The sequence below is a fragment of the Lathamus discolor genome, chromosome 1 (assembly GCF_037157495.1).
Source record: "Lathamus discolor isolate bLatDis1 chromosome 1, bLatDis1.hap1, whole genome shotgun sequence".
NCBI lineage: Eukaryota > Metazoa > Chordata > Aves > Psittaciformes > Psittacidae > Lathamus > Lathamus discolor.
In genome coordinates, this window is record NC_088884.1 from 28,010,189 (window position 1) to 28,029,426 (window position 19,238).

The 19,238-nt window shown below is 41.2% G+C and overlaps 1 protein-coding gene across 1 annotated transcript; it reads right to left on the bottom strand.

Moving 5' to 3' along the window:
- Positions 1–353: 353 nt before the first annotated feature.
- Positions 354–18,931, bottom strand: LOC136005886 (probable maltase-glucoamylase 2). Its single transcript, XM_065663780.1, has 9 exons — positions 18,908–18,931; positions 17,299–17,447; positions 13,702–13,786; positions 11,124–11,180; positions 9,287–9,417; positions 8,373–8,461; positions 7,958–8,007; positions 3,439–3,597; positions 354–540 (listed from the first exon to the last, which is right to left on the bottom strand). Exons 1-9 carry the CDS (start codon positions 18,929–18,931, stop codon positions 481–483), a joined length of 804 nt encoding a protein of 267 aa, XP_065519852.1. The 3' UTR covers positions 354–480.
- Positions 18,932–19,238: the final 307 nt, after the last annotated feature.

The following is a 19,238-nucleotide window of genomic DNA, read 5'->3' on the forward strand; positions in this document are numbered from 1 at the left end:
CCCCAGCCTTTGATTAGCCGTGTTTCCCATGCATTCGTTCTCCTGACAGACACATATTGCCTCCCTCAGAACAGGGCTATAAGAATTAAGCTGACTCTCTGGTTGTGCCTTATTTTTTGCCACCCTAGGTTTGAAAAGAGCCCCACAACCCTAGAAAACCCAGTGTATATTATCCAGAATATGGTCCTGTTGAGTGTATTTCCAAATATTATCTCTATCTGCAGTGAGAGAGAACTTTCAGGATGAATTCTTCTATGCTATTTTGAACACACATCAGTTTATGTTAATACTAATTAGCTACTATTGAAAATTTTATTTGAAGAACAGTGATTTACAGATACTACATAGGAAAAGATCAGTCATCAGGTGCACAAGTAATGTTTCAATGGCTAAATATGGTTTTTTACATTAAAATCAAAGGAAGATCAATATTTGAGGGCCAAGGACGCTAAAGGTCATAATCACTGTCTTCTGGCCGTTCTAGTAAATCACGAGGTTGAGTTCCCGAGTAAGTGGGGCAGAAATCCATAAAGTGAGTTTCTGTGAAAGAAAAAGACACAAAAATAATGAACAACCTTATGTTAACTTAAAAAAGGACCAGCTCAAAACAGAGAATAAGAAAGAGAAACTTGATCTTAGGCCTTCATGATTCCCTTCACCTCTGCTGCTAGGCAAGACTGACGTGGTGGCAGTATGCATCTTTCTACTGCTGTATCTAATTCATCATCTTTTTAGAAATTCAGGAATAGTTTCAAATTAATTAATAACATGAATTAAATATGAAATTATAAATACAATACCTGTCCTTCTCTCTCTCTTTTCAATGTTGAATTTGATCTGTTTTATGATACTTGCATAAGTTCAATTTTCAGCACTTCACCAGTTTTAGCTTTAGGTTTCAGAATTAATAATCTCTTAAAATGCATGATATCCATTGACATCTTTGCCCACCCACAAATTCATGTTAACATCACTCTAACAGTCTATGCTTAGATCACTTCTTCAAGGTATGTAATATTTTCACCTTTTATCAGAAACACTTCTTTACCTCTACTTGGTAAGTAGGAATTCCACTTCTTGAATAATTTGCCTTTTATTCAAATAGAGGGCTGGATTCAGACAAAAATACTGAAACCCCATCCAAACACTAACCCAAAAGCACCAGGCAGCCAGAAAGGCCGCTCCAGACTGCACTACTGCACAGACATTGGGAACTATGGATACCGGGAACCTCCTTGTGCTTTCCAGCAGAGGATGCACGTGGGACTAAAAGGAGAACCTCCCTATGACCAGGTCACTTTGTTGTCAGCCCAAGCCTGGTCAACAGAACTGCCCTTACAACATCCCAGCTGCTGCTGAAATACAATTCCTATGGCTCTCAGAGTACTCTGGGAGGGGGGGAGGTAGGTAAGAGACTCCTATTAATAGGAAGATTCTGCAATATTACAAATGTCAGATGAGAGTAGCGCTGCGTGAATCAGAGAGAAAGAAGTGGCTTCTTACTAAGCAAACTGCTTCTATTTATATACAAATAACTGTGGCTCAATTATGCACTTAAGCACCGTTTTTTTGGCAAATATGCTTTCTGCAAAGGAAAATATGGTAGATATTGCTTTCTACTCTATCCCTTCAAACAGTACAGTCTTTGTGCTTGTTAAGCTATTATACAGTATGTAATCTCATTAAGCCCATGAGAAAGCAGCAAATCTGCCCTTTAGATTTTGTTGGTTTTTTAATTACATGGACTGTAAGTTTTTGAGATCTAAACCCAAGCTGCTAGTACTTCTTTTAATAAAGAATCAGACATGAGAGGATTATAGGTAGTGGCATTACAATATCTGTACAGAGAAGGTGGGAGAGGTTTGACTGAATTGTGAAAGGAATACATTCAGCTGGTTTAAATAATGTTATTTTTATGCAGTTTTGGACTTGCCTTTCCAGAGCCACTTGGGGTTTTTTTGGTGCTATTTGAAGTAGTTCTTAAGTCACTGAGATAGATTGTCTTTTGCACTTAAGTAAAATTTTAAATGATACTTCTGTGACAAGCATTTTAGTCTTTTCTAATCATCTTTTTATGTGATGCTGTTAGTATGCAGTTACCTTCTGCATATCTGTGATTGGTGCCTTTAAGCACATCTCAATGGAGTGTTTTCTTTACCCTGCCACATTCACATTGCTTGGACTTGCTTACAGGCAGTTTGTCTGTTAAACAATTTCTTCCCTTGAGGCAATACTGATTACACTCATTTATGACATCGCCTCTGAAAGTGAGTTTTTTTACGATTCTCCAAGGCAGAAATTTATTATCAGCAATTTTATTCCTTTACAGATTCCTTCAGTAAAACAAATGTTAGAACCAGGTGTGTATAACAGGGATCAACACTTTGGTTACAAATAAACTGCAGTCATTGAGCCAAGTGGGTAGAGTAACATAAGATGTGACATCCATTGCTTGTTGCCTCAGCTGTCATTGATTGAACGATGAGTTACTGGCATTTTACAGAGTTAGCACTGGGAGTTCCCTAGATGCAGATCGGTGCTGGGAAATAATGATCACATCTCACACAAAGTGTGCATGACCCGCTTCAGTTTGGTTGCTGGTGGCAGATATGGAACAAGTGACCAGAGCAAAGCAAGTTTACTTTGTGTTGCTCCTTTCGTCTGTGTTCCATGAAAAGGAAACTAGGACCACAGAGGCAGTTGCAGCTGTTTATTAGGGTTGTTCAGTCTGTCCTCTCTGTCTGCCCCCTCTGGGCTGTCTCCTTGTTGGTGCTAGAGGAGCACTGCACAAACAAGTCATGCATTTTGATCTGGGAGAGTGAGTTTGGGCACTTTAACATGCTCGGACTTTAACTGTTGTCTCACTGTAGTGATAGTTTCCTTAGGAACACAAAGGTACAGCAGAGATTTTCCTTTTCCTCCTCTGAACATAGGGAGACACTCATTGAATCCAGCTATGCTATAATCATTTTTGGTCACTAAGTAATGGTGAGAAAAGATGTCCACCACTTCTTTTCAGCAGCAGATAAACAGCTTTGACAAGTTTACGTATTTATCAGAATAACAATAATGCCCATGAAACTGCCAACATTCCTCCCAGTTTATGGAGCTGTATCTTCTTTTCAAGCACTGTGCAAGCAGCAGACATCAAGTAAAAGAGACTTGTGCAACAGCACAAGTATGTGTATTACAATACAAGTATGTGTATCACATTGTTCAATAGTATGTGTAATAGCAAAATAGCAAAGATCAAAGTTTCCTGAAACATTTCTTGCTTTTGCTTTCCCCTTCAATCCCCGCCCTAAAACTCAGACTGTTTTATCAAGAAATGGTGTCTGGTTATACTTAGAGATGTAAAGGGGTGTGGATGAGAAGCTGCTACTGTTATTCACTGACTTTTGTCTAAGGTTTTTCATAACTGCTCAATGCAGCTCTTACCCCACTCAGCTCATAAGAGGAAGCATATCCACGGATGGCTCTTCCATTGAGAGCAACAACGTAAGGTCTCCGTTTCAGGCCAAGGATTGTAATTCTTTTGAACTCCAGAGAGTCAGCCCCTCTGTATCCATTTTTAAGTATTTCTGTCTTCAGGTGTCCCTGGAAAAAGCCACAGAGAAAATTTCAGGATCACAACAGCTCTTTAGAGGTGACTCACTGCATTCTGTTGCATCTTTGTCAATGAACATACAGAATGTCTTCCAACCTAGTCATCAGTGACTGAGATTGTAAAGGAAAAACAAGTCACATTAATTTTCACATAAGAAACGTCATGTATGATTCTAAACTAACAAAGTAAAAAATAAAATAGCATTTACAGCATTCATTTGCCGTCATCTTGGACGTGTTTTTCTACTTGTAATCAATGCAAATTTTGTTCTTGTACCCATTCACAGAGTACAGTGGCATATGCAAAGCCAAAACCCAGATAGGGAGATTCAGCAAGTGACCTTAAGGTAGATTTAATTAACATCTACAACTGCTTTAAGATGCTAGCATCTTCCACAAACATCAGCTGCTAGATATTTTGCTGCTATTTTATGTTCCACATCTCCACGGCTCCTGTAAGAAACCTGTTATGTATATTCAGCTTTAAGGATGCTGAAGAAACACTGTGTGCCCACAGAGCTTTGTTTGTTGTACTTCTTATCTACTATATATCCCATATTTAGGGATGTACTGAGAGGACATACAAAGTCATTAAACAAATTCATTTGGATCACCAGTGACAGTAATTTCCCATACAAGCAGTGAAGAGGAATCATTGCATTTGTTATGTCATCAAAGTTGTTAAGGAAATAAAGATGAATTACACTGCTCAGGAAATGATGAATTGCTATGCAATCATGACTTTTTAAAAATATGCCAAGGAGAAACCCATGATGAAACCTTTTGCATAAATTAGCTTATGTTATTTCAATGGTGCATAGTGAAGGGGAGCAGAAGCTGGATCACAGTATTTGTAACTTAGGGCTGTGCTTAGACTGCTTATTGCAGGTATTCACTCTAAAAATTAGTGCTAATTCCAGATACACTGACTTAAACTGCCTACATAAGGGGTTATAGAGCAAATGGGGAGAGGCCTCTAAAAGCTTCTGGTGAATTTTTTAGCGTACTTGTATCTGATGTCTTCTTCTCACTGGGAGAGTCCCAGCATAGAGGGAGGTTCTGTAGAGAGACGCCACCTGCCTGTGGTGATTTATTGCTGTCTCAGGTGTGGCTAAGCAGAAGAGCTAACTTAAGATGGCCATAGACCCAGTAAGCTCAGTATGATGCTGAACTCAGTGAGTACAACTGTATTAATAAATAAGGTTGCACTCAAGCTCTGAGGCCCTGAGCCAGGACTACAGTAGACACCACTGTCCTTCAGACCAAAGTCTGGAACTGGGTCTTAGGGGACCAGGGAGGTGATGGTCAAGGGGAATGGGTGACACCCTCCTCCCCGGGCATCTCGTGGTAAAGCAATTGCCCGGCAAGGTTCTGAGTTCTTAGCAGAGGGAGGGAGCTTACAGTTATTACTCAAAGCACCATAAATGCAAAGCAAAAGGAAGTCCTGGATCCAAGACCAGAAGCCAAGTCTTCCTCCTGCACTTCTGAGCAGCAGAATCATGGCTTTTCTTTCCTACTGTCTTGCTCTAGTCCTATGAACTTCACCTTTCCCCCTGCCCCACTTTGCCCCTGAAAACTGGACCAGTTTTAGGAGGAACTTGATTTGGGCTATTTACGTTACCTAGTGGCTAGTGTATCCTTTTAGAAGCTCACATTTCCTTGGGCAAGCAAGTCTTCTTGTCACCATCCCTTTAGTGTGGTCTGGACTCACTTGATACAGTCTAAGCATATCTATTTTATCTGCCACCTCCTGGGCTGGAGGCAGGGTTCATTGCTTTCCCTGCTCATCCCTGAAGTACAGCAGATCTTATGCCTCTAGGTGATGTATTTTTCTACGCTCTAGACTTAATATATGGGGCACGTTGACTTGGGGCACTTTGACTTAGGTCACTTAGCCGTTATGCATGACGAGATGGAGGTGTCAAGTGAATTAAAATACCAGCCCCAGAGAAACAGTACCAGAGAGCAGGCAGCTTGAATTGTTCTCCGAGACTTAAGTGCCTGCACTAGTCTTGGATTCTTCTTTGTACTTCTGGGTTGCTTAAATGAAAATATAAATGTGAGGGTCTAATCCTGCAGCCGTTACTTGCATTTACTCTGTGCTGGGTTCAGAGCAAATGCTGTGATGTCCAACCTTACCGGTAAATCTCTTAGGGAACAAAACATGGCTATTCTCCTAAAACCAGGTGTGATTATTCATCCACAGTTTTTAAGAATATAGGAATGTGCCACAAATACCAAGACTTTCATACATTTCTCATACCTTTACAATTTGCAATTTGAGATAGATTGTTTTCTTTATAAACACATAATAAAAAATTGACATTAGAGATTATTGGAATGCAGATAGGGACTTCAGTCATGGATTTACAGGCAGAAGTCAAACATGAGCAATGAGAAATGGAACTGCCAGTGAATCAACAATCTAATTTGCACAGATCAGAATTTAATATAAAACTGGATATTGTTTTTCTGTAGCCTTCCTAGAATAAATGACTATACACAGACAAAGTTATTTTTCTTCATTTTTTGCTATTGAAATACCCTTTTTTGAAGAACTTTTTTTTCTTGGTAAATCAAGAAGAAAACAAATTAAAAATTAAATTTAAAGTCTAGATATATGATCCTAGTTCCAGGAAAATGTCTCACAAATACACAAGACTACATAATAAAACCCATCATCTTACCCTGGCTTTCTCTTGCTCCTTGAAGACATAAATTCTAAGAGCAGTATCACAATAGGGGTTAACATGATTTTATTCTTTTGATATTTTTTTTTCTGTAGACTACTTTGGGTCTTTTAGGACTACACAGCTTGAAAACCATACAATCATTTAAGTTGGAAAACACCTTTAAGATCATTGAGTCCAACCGCTAACAAATCACTGCCAAGTCCAGCACTAAACCATGTCGCTAAGCACCACATCTACCCTTCTTTTAAATACCTCCAGGGATGGTGACTGACCCACTTCCCTGGGCAGCTTGTGCCAGTGCTTGACAACCCTTTCAGTGAAGAAACTGTTCCTAATATCCAACCTAAACTTCCCCTGGTACAACCGGAGACCATTTCATCTTGTCCTATCACTTGCTCTTTGGAAGAAGAGACCGACCCCCCCTCACCACAGTCTCCTTTCAGGCAGTCATAGAGAGCAACAAGGTCCCCCCTGAGCCTTCTCTTCTCCAGACTAAACAGCCCCAGTTCCCTCAGCCATTCCTCATCACACTTGTGCTCCACACCCTTCACCAGCTTCATTGCTGCTCTTTGGGCCTGCTCCAGCACCTCAGTGTCTGTCCTGTAGTGAGGGGCCCAGAAATGAACACAGGATTCGAGGTGTGACCTCACCAGTGCCCAGTATAGGGGGATGATCACTGCCCTGGTCCTGCTGGCCACACTATTGCTGATACAGGCCAGGATGCCACTGGCCTTCTTGGCTGACTGGGCACAAGCTGGCTCATGTTCAGCCGGCTCTCTACCATTCCACAGTCTACATACAATGTCCTATTTTTTACCAAATGCTAGAATTGTAGACGAAATACGAGATGCATACATTATTGAAGTAGGTTAAGGTTTTTTGCAGTAACTCCCACAAGTTACTCTCATACACTTAATGAGGTTCTAGCAGATTTATTTTATATAGTATTTTTCTCAACTGAGGCCTAGATTGTTGTTTTTTTCTATTGAGCTTTCTCAGGACATGTCTGCACAGAAGTGAGCGCTGTGTGAAAGGCATTAGTGCACCGACCCTGAGCTAATATAGTCCTGTGCTGTGCGGAGCATCTGATCAGCACGGTGGGTTGCCAGTAGCATGCTGAACTGCTCCATAGGAGACCAACCATGGGAGCAATCTCTGTACTGCCAGACAAGGAAACGCAAGCTAAAGAATTGAGACTACGTAATTCTCTGGGCCACAAAAAGAAAACTTCAAGGGATCAAAGCTAAGAAATTGCTGGGATATCTTGATGAGAGGAACATAACCTTCTCAGACCAAAAGTGATCACAGGAGGAAGACAAGGAAAATGGCCCCTTGTTCCCCAGAGGCTGCGACTCAGATGAAAGAAAATCTGAGCTGAAAAAGTGGATTTTCAGATTCACATCACTGCAGGAACCTTAATGATGTGTCACTATGGTACTTAATGAACAAAACACAAAACTGCAGCATCATATTTGGATTATTTTGTAGTTGTCTGTAAATGAAAACATTAGGTAGCTTACAAGGTTTAAAGGCCGAGCTTATAAGAAAAAAGCTTTCCAGAGAGAAATTACACATCAGCACCATACAATGGCTACACTAAAATACAGCTATAATACATACAGTGTATGTATGTAGGTACTTTGAAAGTTGCCACTTACTTTGCTGTATGTATATTTAGCCAAGAAGTAGTTCTCCTTTTCAATAGTATCTGTCAAAACACAGAGGAAGAAGGATCGGTATCAAAATCCATAAGCAGTTCACATTAATTGTAGTGAGTGGCTAATGTCAGACTAAGATGATTTGTGGGCTATTGAAACTCTTCCTCTAGTCTTCCTAGATTTTAGAGGAACACAAGAGGAGTGATTGCCCTCTCTGGCAGACCAGCTGTCCCCAGTGTCACACCTTTCTCATACCAAAACACTGACTTGAAGAGCAATCTGCTTTTCACCTTCAGTTTAGGGTCAATTCTCCAGCTATTTCTAGCAGGAGTCAGTGCCATTACACTGCTGAAAAGGCAGCCCTGTATGCAGACACATACGCCCACCCCACCTCACATTGGAGTACCAGGCTTACCAATTGAATCACCATCATCCCAGAAGAGAGACCCAGAAGCTTTTCCTTGTTCATCCAGGGCAATAATGAGCCCGAATGGGTTCAGGCGGCTGTTGACAAACACATTGAGAAGTGTCAGTACACACTTGTGGGCACTGTCCATTGCAAGTTATTTAACAAATACCTCAGAGCACAGTTAACTCCAATTTTACGGCTGCAAAAAAGGCCACGACAGGAGGGTGACAGTCACGCTCACCAAACGGGCTCCTGAAATGAGGATGGAAATTTGGCTTGCCTTGTCCCACAGAAGTGTAAAATTCTCACCTTTTGAGTGCTCGTATGGACAAGCTTCAGCTTCTTTAGTAGCTTTAAAGTATGATAACTGGGCAGTCTGGAAAGCAACTGGTCACCAATGTTACCTCACTATGGTTGGATTGGCTGCGGCACAGTGCTGTTCCCATCCTTCCCTACCCACATTTGCTTCTGAACATGGTTTAAACCTGAGACCGGTATATTACCCATTGGCAAGGGGAAATTATTTTCCTGAAAGAGATTTGAGCTTCTCCACCTTGTCCATGGCATTTGATAAATTCATCCGAGGAGCAGAATTCTGCATTTCCCCCTTGCATGTGTTTACTTTGATTGACTGACAGCAAGCTGGCATGTCAGTAAGAGTTGCAAAAGCTTTTTTGCAGGTAATCACATAGCCAGGAGTAGGTTTCAGCTGTGCAAACAGTGATGTCGGTCATCTCTGGGGTGACTTAGCCTATCACAATGGAGCGAATAGTGGGATAAAAATACTGTGCTTATTGCCTGGGGTGCAGCTGGGAGCTGCAGATAGCCTCTCTTCTGCACTTTCTTTTGATAGGTTTTTTGGCTGTCTGTGGGTCTGACCTGCACCCTGATCATTTGGTGACAGACACAGACGACGTTACCTCTTAGTAGTGGTTGTGGCTGGTGCCTGTTCTGGCAGAATGTAGCCTCCACGGATAAAGAGAGGGATCTTGCTCAATGGGGCAGGCACAGTAGCATAGTTCTTGTTCCAGGTACTTGGCAGTTTATGACCCTACCACAAAAATAAATGCAGTTAAAGAAATGCAGATCTGGGCACTGTACATTGTGGCCATAAACCACTGAAAAACAGAGCAAGGGGTACATTTTCATCTCAATTACGTCAGTGAAAATACAAAGAAAAAAGCAGATTTCAGGGGTTTTATTCCAGTTCCTTTTTTAACATAAAAGAGGATCTAGCCCTTGCAGCTATGCATATGCATGAGATGGAAGCATCATGAATGAAAGACAGCAAATCATCTTTAAAAATGGTATCATTATTCCATATGCTGTGAAAAAAATCCAACCCTCCTCAAGACACTGAGCAAAAAGCAAAAGAAACTTTTGCTTCCTCTTTTTATGCATGAGAAGCCTGTCACATTTCAGTTTAAGGTAAGTGATTCATAATCATTTGGGAATGTAACCTGTAGATTTTCTTCTCTTTTAAGGATGAATCTTTCCCTTTCAAAAAGTAATTATAGCATTCGGTGAGGGAAATTCTTCTGTGTGTAGAAAACCAGCATTAAGTTCTCTGCATCATTCCTTCCCGGTTTATGGCCTCAGCACCAGATATAGGCATGGCTTATGTGCAGAACAGGTAACAGAAAACTTTTGCTCTTGTCTGTAAATGGCAACTACAACTTATGGTAAGTACCCAGCTTTGGTTTTGGATAAGCATCATGTGTATGGCAAGTACCTGCCAAATAATGGGAGCTGAGCTTGGCCAATGCTGTGGACATGTCCCATAGGCTGGGCAGGGGACATGGGGCTGCTGATCTTGTACCCAGACCAGCAAAGGGTGCTCAGCGGGACCCACAATAAGAAGAGCTGAATGAAATGCTCAACCTTGCAGTGCCACAGTCTTAGGCAAAGGAAAAAAGGGAAAGGGCTGGATGCACATCCATCTGAGGATACCAGCCGAGTGCTGAAAATGACCAAGCTTCTGTAAAAATAAGTCTTAATTTCCTCTGAGAGCATTTCTGTCCTGCCCGCTCCTCCACCAGCGTCACTCAGGGGAGTTAACAACAGCCTGATGCTCCTGAGCTCACATTTCCGAAAGCTCTTAGCATCAGCCTAACTGCTCCTGCTGAAGTCAACGCTGGTCTTATCCTGAGATTGCAGCAGAGCATAGTTAGGTTGAAAGTGAGCACTTTTGGAAATGCAGTGCTGGGGATGGTGTCCAATAGGTCAAAACCTGTAGTGCCTCCAACTCGGAGAGGCTGGTATTTGCCACAGAGCAGATTGCTCTGCATCCCTTGGAAGCATCTTTCAGAGGGCAGCCTCACCCTGCTGTCTAAATATGCCTTCTGTCAAAAGTGATGCATATGCAAAATTGCATGTACAAAACGGTTTGCAGCATGTTCTCAGGAGCGCGACTCAGGTTCTGTCTCTGTTTCTGTGCAAGGAAATGTATCGGCACAAGAAAACACGCAGGGCGGGCAGAAGAAATCTTCACAGTTTCACGAATTTCTAGACTGCTCCTGAAAATTCAATTCTCTGTCTTAGAGCTTTATAGTCTAAAAATAGAAAATGAAATGCAACTGAAAACTGTGCAATTTACTCTCCCAGCTAGCCTGGTGTAGAGTTTTTGTGCTCTAGTTTGCTTAAACACAGATGCTGAGGTAAAAATACTGCTGAACATCGCTAAAAGTTATTTTGCTGGAATCACACAATTTAAAATGTTGTAAAAAAGGTAAGAAACGGAATCTTAAAAATACATACTGTGTAGTAGTCAAACCATTGCGCTTCAGGGAAATATACATCCACGGATCTTGCTCCCTGTAATTGTTATAAAGTGATTAAAGTCTTTTATCCTTTTGCATTCCTGATATTACATTAGCTTTATTATATTTGTGCATGGAGAGATGTATGCTGAATATTCTAATAACATCAAATCTTGGATATTATGGCTGAGTTATTATCGTAGCAGTGACTAGTGCTGGCTAATCTGTAATGCTACAGACATGCCTATCCCATTTGGGGGATTTTACTGCCATTCCATGGGATGAGTCAATGTTATATGATTATTTCAGTCTAGTATCTAACTCTGTGTCTCGTAATGTAACTGGGTTAAAATCAGAGCAATGAGGTCTCAGCAACCTTTGCAAAACACAGCTTCACATTTGATGATGAAGTGGGGACATTCAGTGCCTCTCGCACCATTCCTGTTACGGAAACAGGCAGAGAGTAAGGTCTGGGAAGGAGGATGCACAGATATTTGTCTTCTTTGAAACAATTTAAAGTTGCAGGTAAATAATATTGAATAATATGCTTCTAATTGCATGATTGGTGTTCTTTGCAGTATGCATTATATCATACCGATACAGGGATGAAATCATGCTGTAGCATCCTTTAGGCACTTTGAATCAATAACTACAGGAAAAGTTGGAATCAAAACATACCTTGTTCTTTGTCACATGTTGCTTATTCTCACAAATAGATTAATTTTTATTCTCATCATAGATGTCTGCTCCTTTGCAGAATCGTGGTTTACCCCCAGGGAGCGTGTGGACCATGAGGAGTTACTATTTAACATTTTAGGGATTTTACATAGATATATATAGATAAAACAATAGAAAGCCTAAGAAATAACTGATTTATTGAAATATGCAAATCAGATTAGAATACGAGAATTGCTAAACTGGAAATTTGTCTTGTCCTTCAGTCTGTCTCCCACAGTGGGCAGTGCTAGGTGTTTCAGGAAGTGTCCAAGTGCTGCAGTAAGGAAGGCTGGGATGGTTAGTTCTGTCTAGATATTACTACCTGTTTAGCAAAGGTAGGCTTAACTTAAAAAGCCTTGAATGAAAACCCCAATAAAGTCAAGATGCCTCTCTCCGTATTTTCTTTGCATTATTATGACAACCCTGGATATTCTGGTCTGCAGAAAAGTGCAACCACGGTGATGAGCCTTGCCTTCATGGCTCAATAAATAATAAGCCAGTGTGTAAGGCAGGTCCCCACTTTAATGTTGATGGATGTCTCACTTGGTCACACCCTAGGACTCAAGGAGGGAAGGGAAAACTCTCCCTGACCCACCTCCTCTAGACAAGTGGGTGCCATGCTGCAGTTTGACGCAGCCATTGCTGGCCTGCAATGCCATGGTGAGGGGCTTACAGCTCACTCCTGCCTCTGCCCTACTAGCTGGCACAAACCCTTCCCGCCACCTCTCTCCCACAGCACGAACCTCAAAAGCTCTGCTTCCCCCATCATGCCATAGGCACACAGCCTTTATTTTGGCTGCAGTCCCCCCAAAAACATAGCAACTCTTTATCTAGACTCTCTATCATTTTATATCCTTATACTGTTCCCTTTCATTTACTGCTTTGCAGGAAGCCACCCCTGGCTTGTTACCCTCTATTCATGGGAAGGTTTCTCTCACACCTTTCATCATCTCACTGGTTTGAGACCCTGTGAAATCTCCTTGTTAGTCATCATCTATTGGAAACCTGAGGGAGTCTGAAGATGAAGGGCCTCATGTGTACCTCAGTGGTGTCAGAATGGCTTTAGATGTAGGAATAAGAATTTCTTTTTAAATTCACAGATGCACAAAGGCTGGTTAAAAAAAAGGTGAACAACAGTGGCCTGTTTATGTGTTTGATCATTGGCAACATCTAGAAAATACTGCATACATACATACAGCTCTAGGGTACATCACATGTAAATATTTAGCTCAGCTCAGGCATACCTTTCTGGTGCTGTCAACAGTCAGTGGTGGAGCAAGGAAAGAAACCCCCCTTTGCTCCATTCAAGCAGTGAGAGCCCTGACCCCAGCACAATGCCCAGTTCAGCTGTAGGAAAATGCTGCTTTTTAAAACCTGCTATATTAGCAGCTAATGTTGTTACCATTTCTGTAATGACAGTGATGCTGGGAAACTCCTATCACAGCCCTTGAGATGCTGAGGTTCCCAAACACTGTGGGGGAGCAGTAATATGGAAACCAGTTTGCTTTAATATCTGCGTGTTTCTTCCTAGCTTGACAATTACTGCTCTGTGTGTGTCCTTGGAGGGAGCTGTTGGCACAGTAACAGGAGCACGCAAGGGACAGCATCCAGCCTGCTTACATCCATTCAGCACTGGGAGTAGCAGGGAAATGCCATGCCCTCACTTTCATCCTCCCACTTCAAGCACTGGGCAGCTCTGTACTGACTGCGCTGCTCAGGAATGTGTTCTGCAAGCTTTGACAGTGGAGGGAAGAAATGGGTGGATATGAGCAAACGTGCCCTGAATGTCATCCAATGCCCTAAGCGCAGTTCATTTCTTTTATTGCAGTATGATGGCATTTTTTAATTACAGTACTTGCCTCTTGAAGAACGGGAGCAATCATAAAAGCAGGTCCCCAAAGGAAGGCAGTGTCTATTCCATGAGTCTGCTGATCAGAGGTGAATCTGGTGTTGAAAGCAAGATATGCAATGTTAATGCACGTTTTTATAGAACTTGCAGACTGTTTTGATATTACTCACTGCAACAAGAAATCTGCTTCCTCAAGACATTCTTCAACACTGCCAAATATTTTTCCTGGTTGAGAGAATGCCAAAAGCAGGACAGAGATTTAGGAATCACAATAGCACCTGCCATACTGGAGCAGAACAGAACCCTCACAAAATGCTGGAGCTGATTTCTTTTCAGAATAGCAGCAGTGAGAAAACAAACTTAATTTCTGTGCTGTGGATTGAGACTTCATCGAGGCAGCCAAAGAGCGGGATAGGGGCCAGGACCAGGAGAGGGAATACAGAGGAATAATAGTGTGCTCTAGGATTTAAAGCATTTTTGACAGTCCTTGGATTTGGCTTCCTGCAGCTTTCACGGATTTACATTAGAAATCTTTTGCAGGACAAAGACAAAGCAACCTTCATACATATCGTGCTTTTTAGCTGCCTTTCCTGAATGGATAAAACATTCGGAATTCACTCCATTTTATTCAATGCATTAAAATCATTTGGATCCTGATCATGTCCTCCAGAGTGCTTACAGTCCCGTTTGCCTAGCATCATCTGCCAGCTTGGGAAGAGATCTCTATTCCACTATGCATCAGCTAATGAAAATAATGAATAGGACCTGGCAAAAAGGACTGATCCTCCCCATCTCAGGAACCTCCACTCAGCCAGCATAAAATCCCCGAGAATTTAAGTAGGCTTTCAATGATTTATAAGCCTGTCTCTGAGGAAATTCACCATGAATCCTGACCCCCTAGTTGGCTTATAAGAACATGACGTGGAGTGTGTCCCAAGCCCTCCTAAAATCAAAGTACCTTGTGTCTCCTGCTTTTTCGTGCTCCTCTGCTCCCTTTCCTATCCAACAGCCCTGCTGTCTTGTCAAAGGTGTTAACTGGGCTGGTTTACCATCACTCATTTTTGACAAAAGCACACTGGCTGTTGCATATTAACTTGTTATTCTCTAAAAACTTACAAATTATTTGTTCTAAAAATATTTACTGTGTCTGTTTAACTGACTTTGCAGCTTCCCCTGTCTAAAGACAGGTTTCAGTTGTATGCTGAGCAGGGTGGCTCAGTGTCAGTGACACCCCTGACACCCTCTGTCAGGCTCCGCCTGCTCAGGGCATAGGCAGTCGCTGCATCCAGCCCAGATTTACAGAAACTACTCCAAATGAGCAAAACCTCCCTGGCAGTAAAAAAACCCATCTATTTAGTGCTTGGATTTCTAAACCACTGCAAGTTTAGGGGAGCACGTGGAACTCAGGAAGCAATGCTGTTAATGGCATGCCTCAGGCACTGCCCGAAAGGAACCTCAACTTATTCAGTTTCTTTTTCTGTCAAAACTGTAGCTCTTTTGGACACCTTAATCCTGTTCACTACTGCATTTTAACAGGTATTCTGTAACTATTTGAAGTGGGGTGTGGCTTTTGATGAATTACATTCTCTTAAAGTTTTTGAAATATAAACCATTAGTTTTTCTTGTCATATCACCAGTTTCTCTCTACTTTTAACTTTGCTCTAATAAAATTATAATCCGATTCAATATACTTTGTTGTGGGAAATTTCAGGAGAAAAAGCTGATCAAGAAACGATGGCAAAAGAAGGGTCAATCTGATTTGCACATGGAAACTCACCATCTAACAACACTATTTTCTCTTACAATTATAGCAACCATGAGCACAAATTCAGCAAACAAATGAACTTCCCTATTTTGAAACTATAAACTGTTAAGCCATACCTGGGATCTATGAAAGGTGCTAAATTCCACCTACATGCTTCTGATTGTTAAGTGCTGGCCTCTCTTCTGTCTTATTTTAACCTTGTTCAGCCATTGAGCAGAGCTTTCCCTTCCAGTAATGGATTGCCACTTTCCAGTCTTTTGGGGCAGATGAGCTGCTGGTGCCTCTGTTTCATTGAGCGAAAGTCTCAGAGACACCTAAAATGCTTATAGGAATCTCCTGAAATGTTTTCCTTGTTGTTTGAAATGAGCACATAAGCATTTGAAATTAAACAAAAACTCTGAAATGACCACATGCAATAGCTATTGCCTGGATACTCCCTGCCCAGGCAGGGTTGTTCTCATGATCAGAACACACCTTTTGGCTCAGTTTCACCTGACAAAAGTCTCTGTTGGTGCTTCTGAGACTCCTCTACAATTCCAATCAAAGCAAATTTGGAAATTGCCTGATGTAGATGTAGCCCAAATAGAGTAAAAGTATGCTGAGAATGATCAGAAAGGCACCTTTAGCATCACTAAAGTAATTCTGCATTAGCAGAGATTAGCTAATATTAATGCCAAAATGAACTCGGTCATTTACAGTATTAACACAAATCCCATTAAGCAAAAACAGAGCTAAAACAAATACTTGAAATAGCATATCACTCCTTGCAAGACATGAGTACGTATAAAACTTCTCCTTAATGCAACCCAGTTAAATAAGGTAGCAGAGTAGGAAGGAGAAGGATACTGCTTTTAAGATTTATCAGTTAGTCATTACACTAAGCAGGTGAAACAGGTTTCATGCTTACCCTTTCCATACTCAAATGGTGTGCACTTTAGTTCAGTAATCTCAGTTTAATTTGCAAAAAATGCCTTACCCTTTAGCCAGAATGTTTTTAACCTGAAGGGAAAAAGAACATTAAACAGTCCAGGATGTGGCCTGCACCAATGAGCTTTGGGTCAGAGCTTTGGGCAGTAGCTTTCCATATGTATTATTTTCACTCGTTTTGCTCAAGTATTTGCATAAAACATTCTGAAGTAAAAAATTTACCAAAAGCAGGTAAAAAGCTAATTAAAAGATGCTGAGAGGGAAAATAAACCTCACTTTGATTCCTGCTTCTTCCAAACAGAAAAAAAAGAGTTGTTCCAAATCTGAGTCACATTTTCTGAGGTGTTTTTCAGTCTGTGCTTATTAATCTTGGGTTTGCACCTGCTTCTACACTCAAACATCTCTGTTTCCTCTGTGCAATTTGTGGACACAGATGTACGTTTCATACATAGCATCCAGATGCAAGTGCTAAATTGGAAAATGCAAATGCTGCGGGTGATTGGAAAATGGAGATTTCTCTATGTGAGGCCTTCTTGGCATTCTGGACCTGAATACAGATTGCACAGATTTCATTCAAATGCAGAACATACAGGTACGTGATTCCTATTTTTAAAACAAAAAGAACTGCATATTTACCTCAGACATTTCCAGAATTCTCCTTATTTAAGGTTGTTTTTTTTTTCCCCATTGGAAGAAAATGTAAGTTATATTTTAATGAAAATCTATTGCACATACAAATAGTTATTTTTGAGCATGTAATTTGATTAGATTTCATTGTAAAATTGTTCTTTTTAAGAGGGAGCATGCAGTAATATTAGTGTGACTATTCCCAAGAAGATGTCAACTAGTTTGTATGTAGAAGCTCAACTGCTTCTGTGAGTGAATTATGATAAAAAAGAGAGACTCCAAACTCACTCATGCATCAGTGACCGCACCACCGTGTTTCCATGAACATGAGACTCAAAGAACAAGGTATATAAGTATGGCAGCAGGGAATATCTGATCCGAAGCGTAGCACGAGCTATCTTGGCAAACTTTCTTCCAAACACAGCTGGGTCTTGTGCCTGTTAAGGAAAAGCTCTGATTTGTACTGAGCATTATAACTAGGGACTGCAAATTCAACAGAGAACCTGTGTGCAGCCTAAGGAGAGCTGTGGCTGGCACAGTGCTGCAAAAGTGAAGGTTTAAATAAGAAAAATCACCAAAGTAATATTTGTATCAAAGTTTTCAGCATGAAAAATTCCAGCGAGTTCAGAGAGATCAGGCCCCACCATGGGCTATGTGAGCCGTTTGCAATTCCTCAGCAGGCAGCTGAGGTTTCAAGTCTATGCTCAGGAACAGACACCCTGTCTCTAGAAATTGATTTATCCTGGAGATGCAAGCCCTTTGGGACACAGAAGGTGAAACACAGGAAGAAAGGAAGACTGATAATCTGCAAAACAAAGGCAACAGCATAACGAGGTTGGCCAAGAACATGAAGACAAATCTACTTATTAAAAGTACGGGTAAATTCATGGCCCTGCTGAAGCCAAGAGGAGTGACCAAAGTCACGGTGTGCAGTGGGGAAAACACTTCATCCATACAAAGAAACAAGATTTCTGCTTCTGTGCCCACCATTTTAGGATGCCCTGACTAGGGGACAGCCAGGCATCAGCGGTGCCCCTTACCTCCTCACTGCCAGCAACGCTCTCCTGGGAGAGAGGGCATCCACGCTGGGTCTCACCATCAGGAAGGCCGATTTAAGCAATCTGTCTACACTCTTTGGCTCCCTCTGATTTACTTCAAGGCAACTTTGGCTCTCCCCTGTGATGGGATACAGGGCACGCAGCCCAGGGCAGTGCTGATACAGCAAAGGGTTGCATCTCCTTTATTTCCTCCTGTCCAACCTTCCCCAGGGCTAAACTGAGCCAGCTAACAAGTCACACGGCTCCCTTCCTCCTTCACAAAATTTTCCCATAATACCCAGTTTTCTCATTAAAATTGAACAATGTATGATGAATTCCAAGGATAATGAAACATAAAAGGAACAGAAGTAACAAAGCTTTTTATATTATCTAGTGCTTTTCAGACAAGAAAAGTATTAATTAAACCATTTGAAATCCCCAATGGATTAGGCAAAGTGGGTATTTCAGATTTTATTTTAACACTAACTTAATATTAAGCTCAATATGTAAGTTGAATTTATCCATTATTATGTTTACACCAGAATTAGTCACTGATAATATTCCCTGCTGGCTCTGAGCTCCAAAGCACCCTATTATTTCAAAAAATTGCAGTATATTCTTACCAGTAATCTGACACTGTACAAATATTGCCTAAGTTCACAAAAAACCAGTCAGACTTCTAGGTGATGCTGAGTCACCCAAAATGCCTTGTTCATTTCGTTCAGTGAACACAGTGTTTCAAGTGGAGTCAAGAAATAAACCAAATGTATCTTCTGTTACCGCTGTCATTCCCTCAGCTCCTGTCACTCAGACCCATTGCTCTTTCCCTGCTTATTAACTTGTGCATATGTGATTAGTACCCACTTGTCCAGATCAGACCCCATCTGCAAGCTCAAAGAGCCAAGCAAACATGTATAGATAATTTTAGATATAATATTATATATATATAAGTCTATATATTATTATATATATAAAACATTATCGATAATTTTAGTGGAGAGGTAAATAGAAAATATTTAACAGCAGTAGCTAATACCTCACAGACACTTGTTTTCCTAGAGAGAAATATACCAGCGTATCTCAGGGATCTACAGGGTAATTCCCCTAATGACAGCACTATAGCTTATCACTCCTGCATTTGCCCAGTTGCTGAATGTCCATCATGCTTTCATGCAAAGACAGGAGTCTTTC

Excerpts from the sequence above, each read along its gene's own strand:
- LOC136005886 (XM_065663780.1), bottom strand. The coding sequence starts at position 18,931 with ATGGGGTCTGATCTGGACAAGTGG. Across the intron at positions 8,008-8,372 it reads GGATGATGGTGATTCAATTG|ATACTATTGAAAAGGAGAAC; the intron begins GTAAGCCTGGTA and ends GTGTTTTGACAG. Across the intron at positions 3,598-7,957 it reads CTAAATATACATACAGCAAA|GGACACCTGAAGACAGAAAT; the intron begins GTAAGTGGCAAC and ends GGCTTTTTCCAG.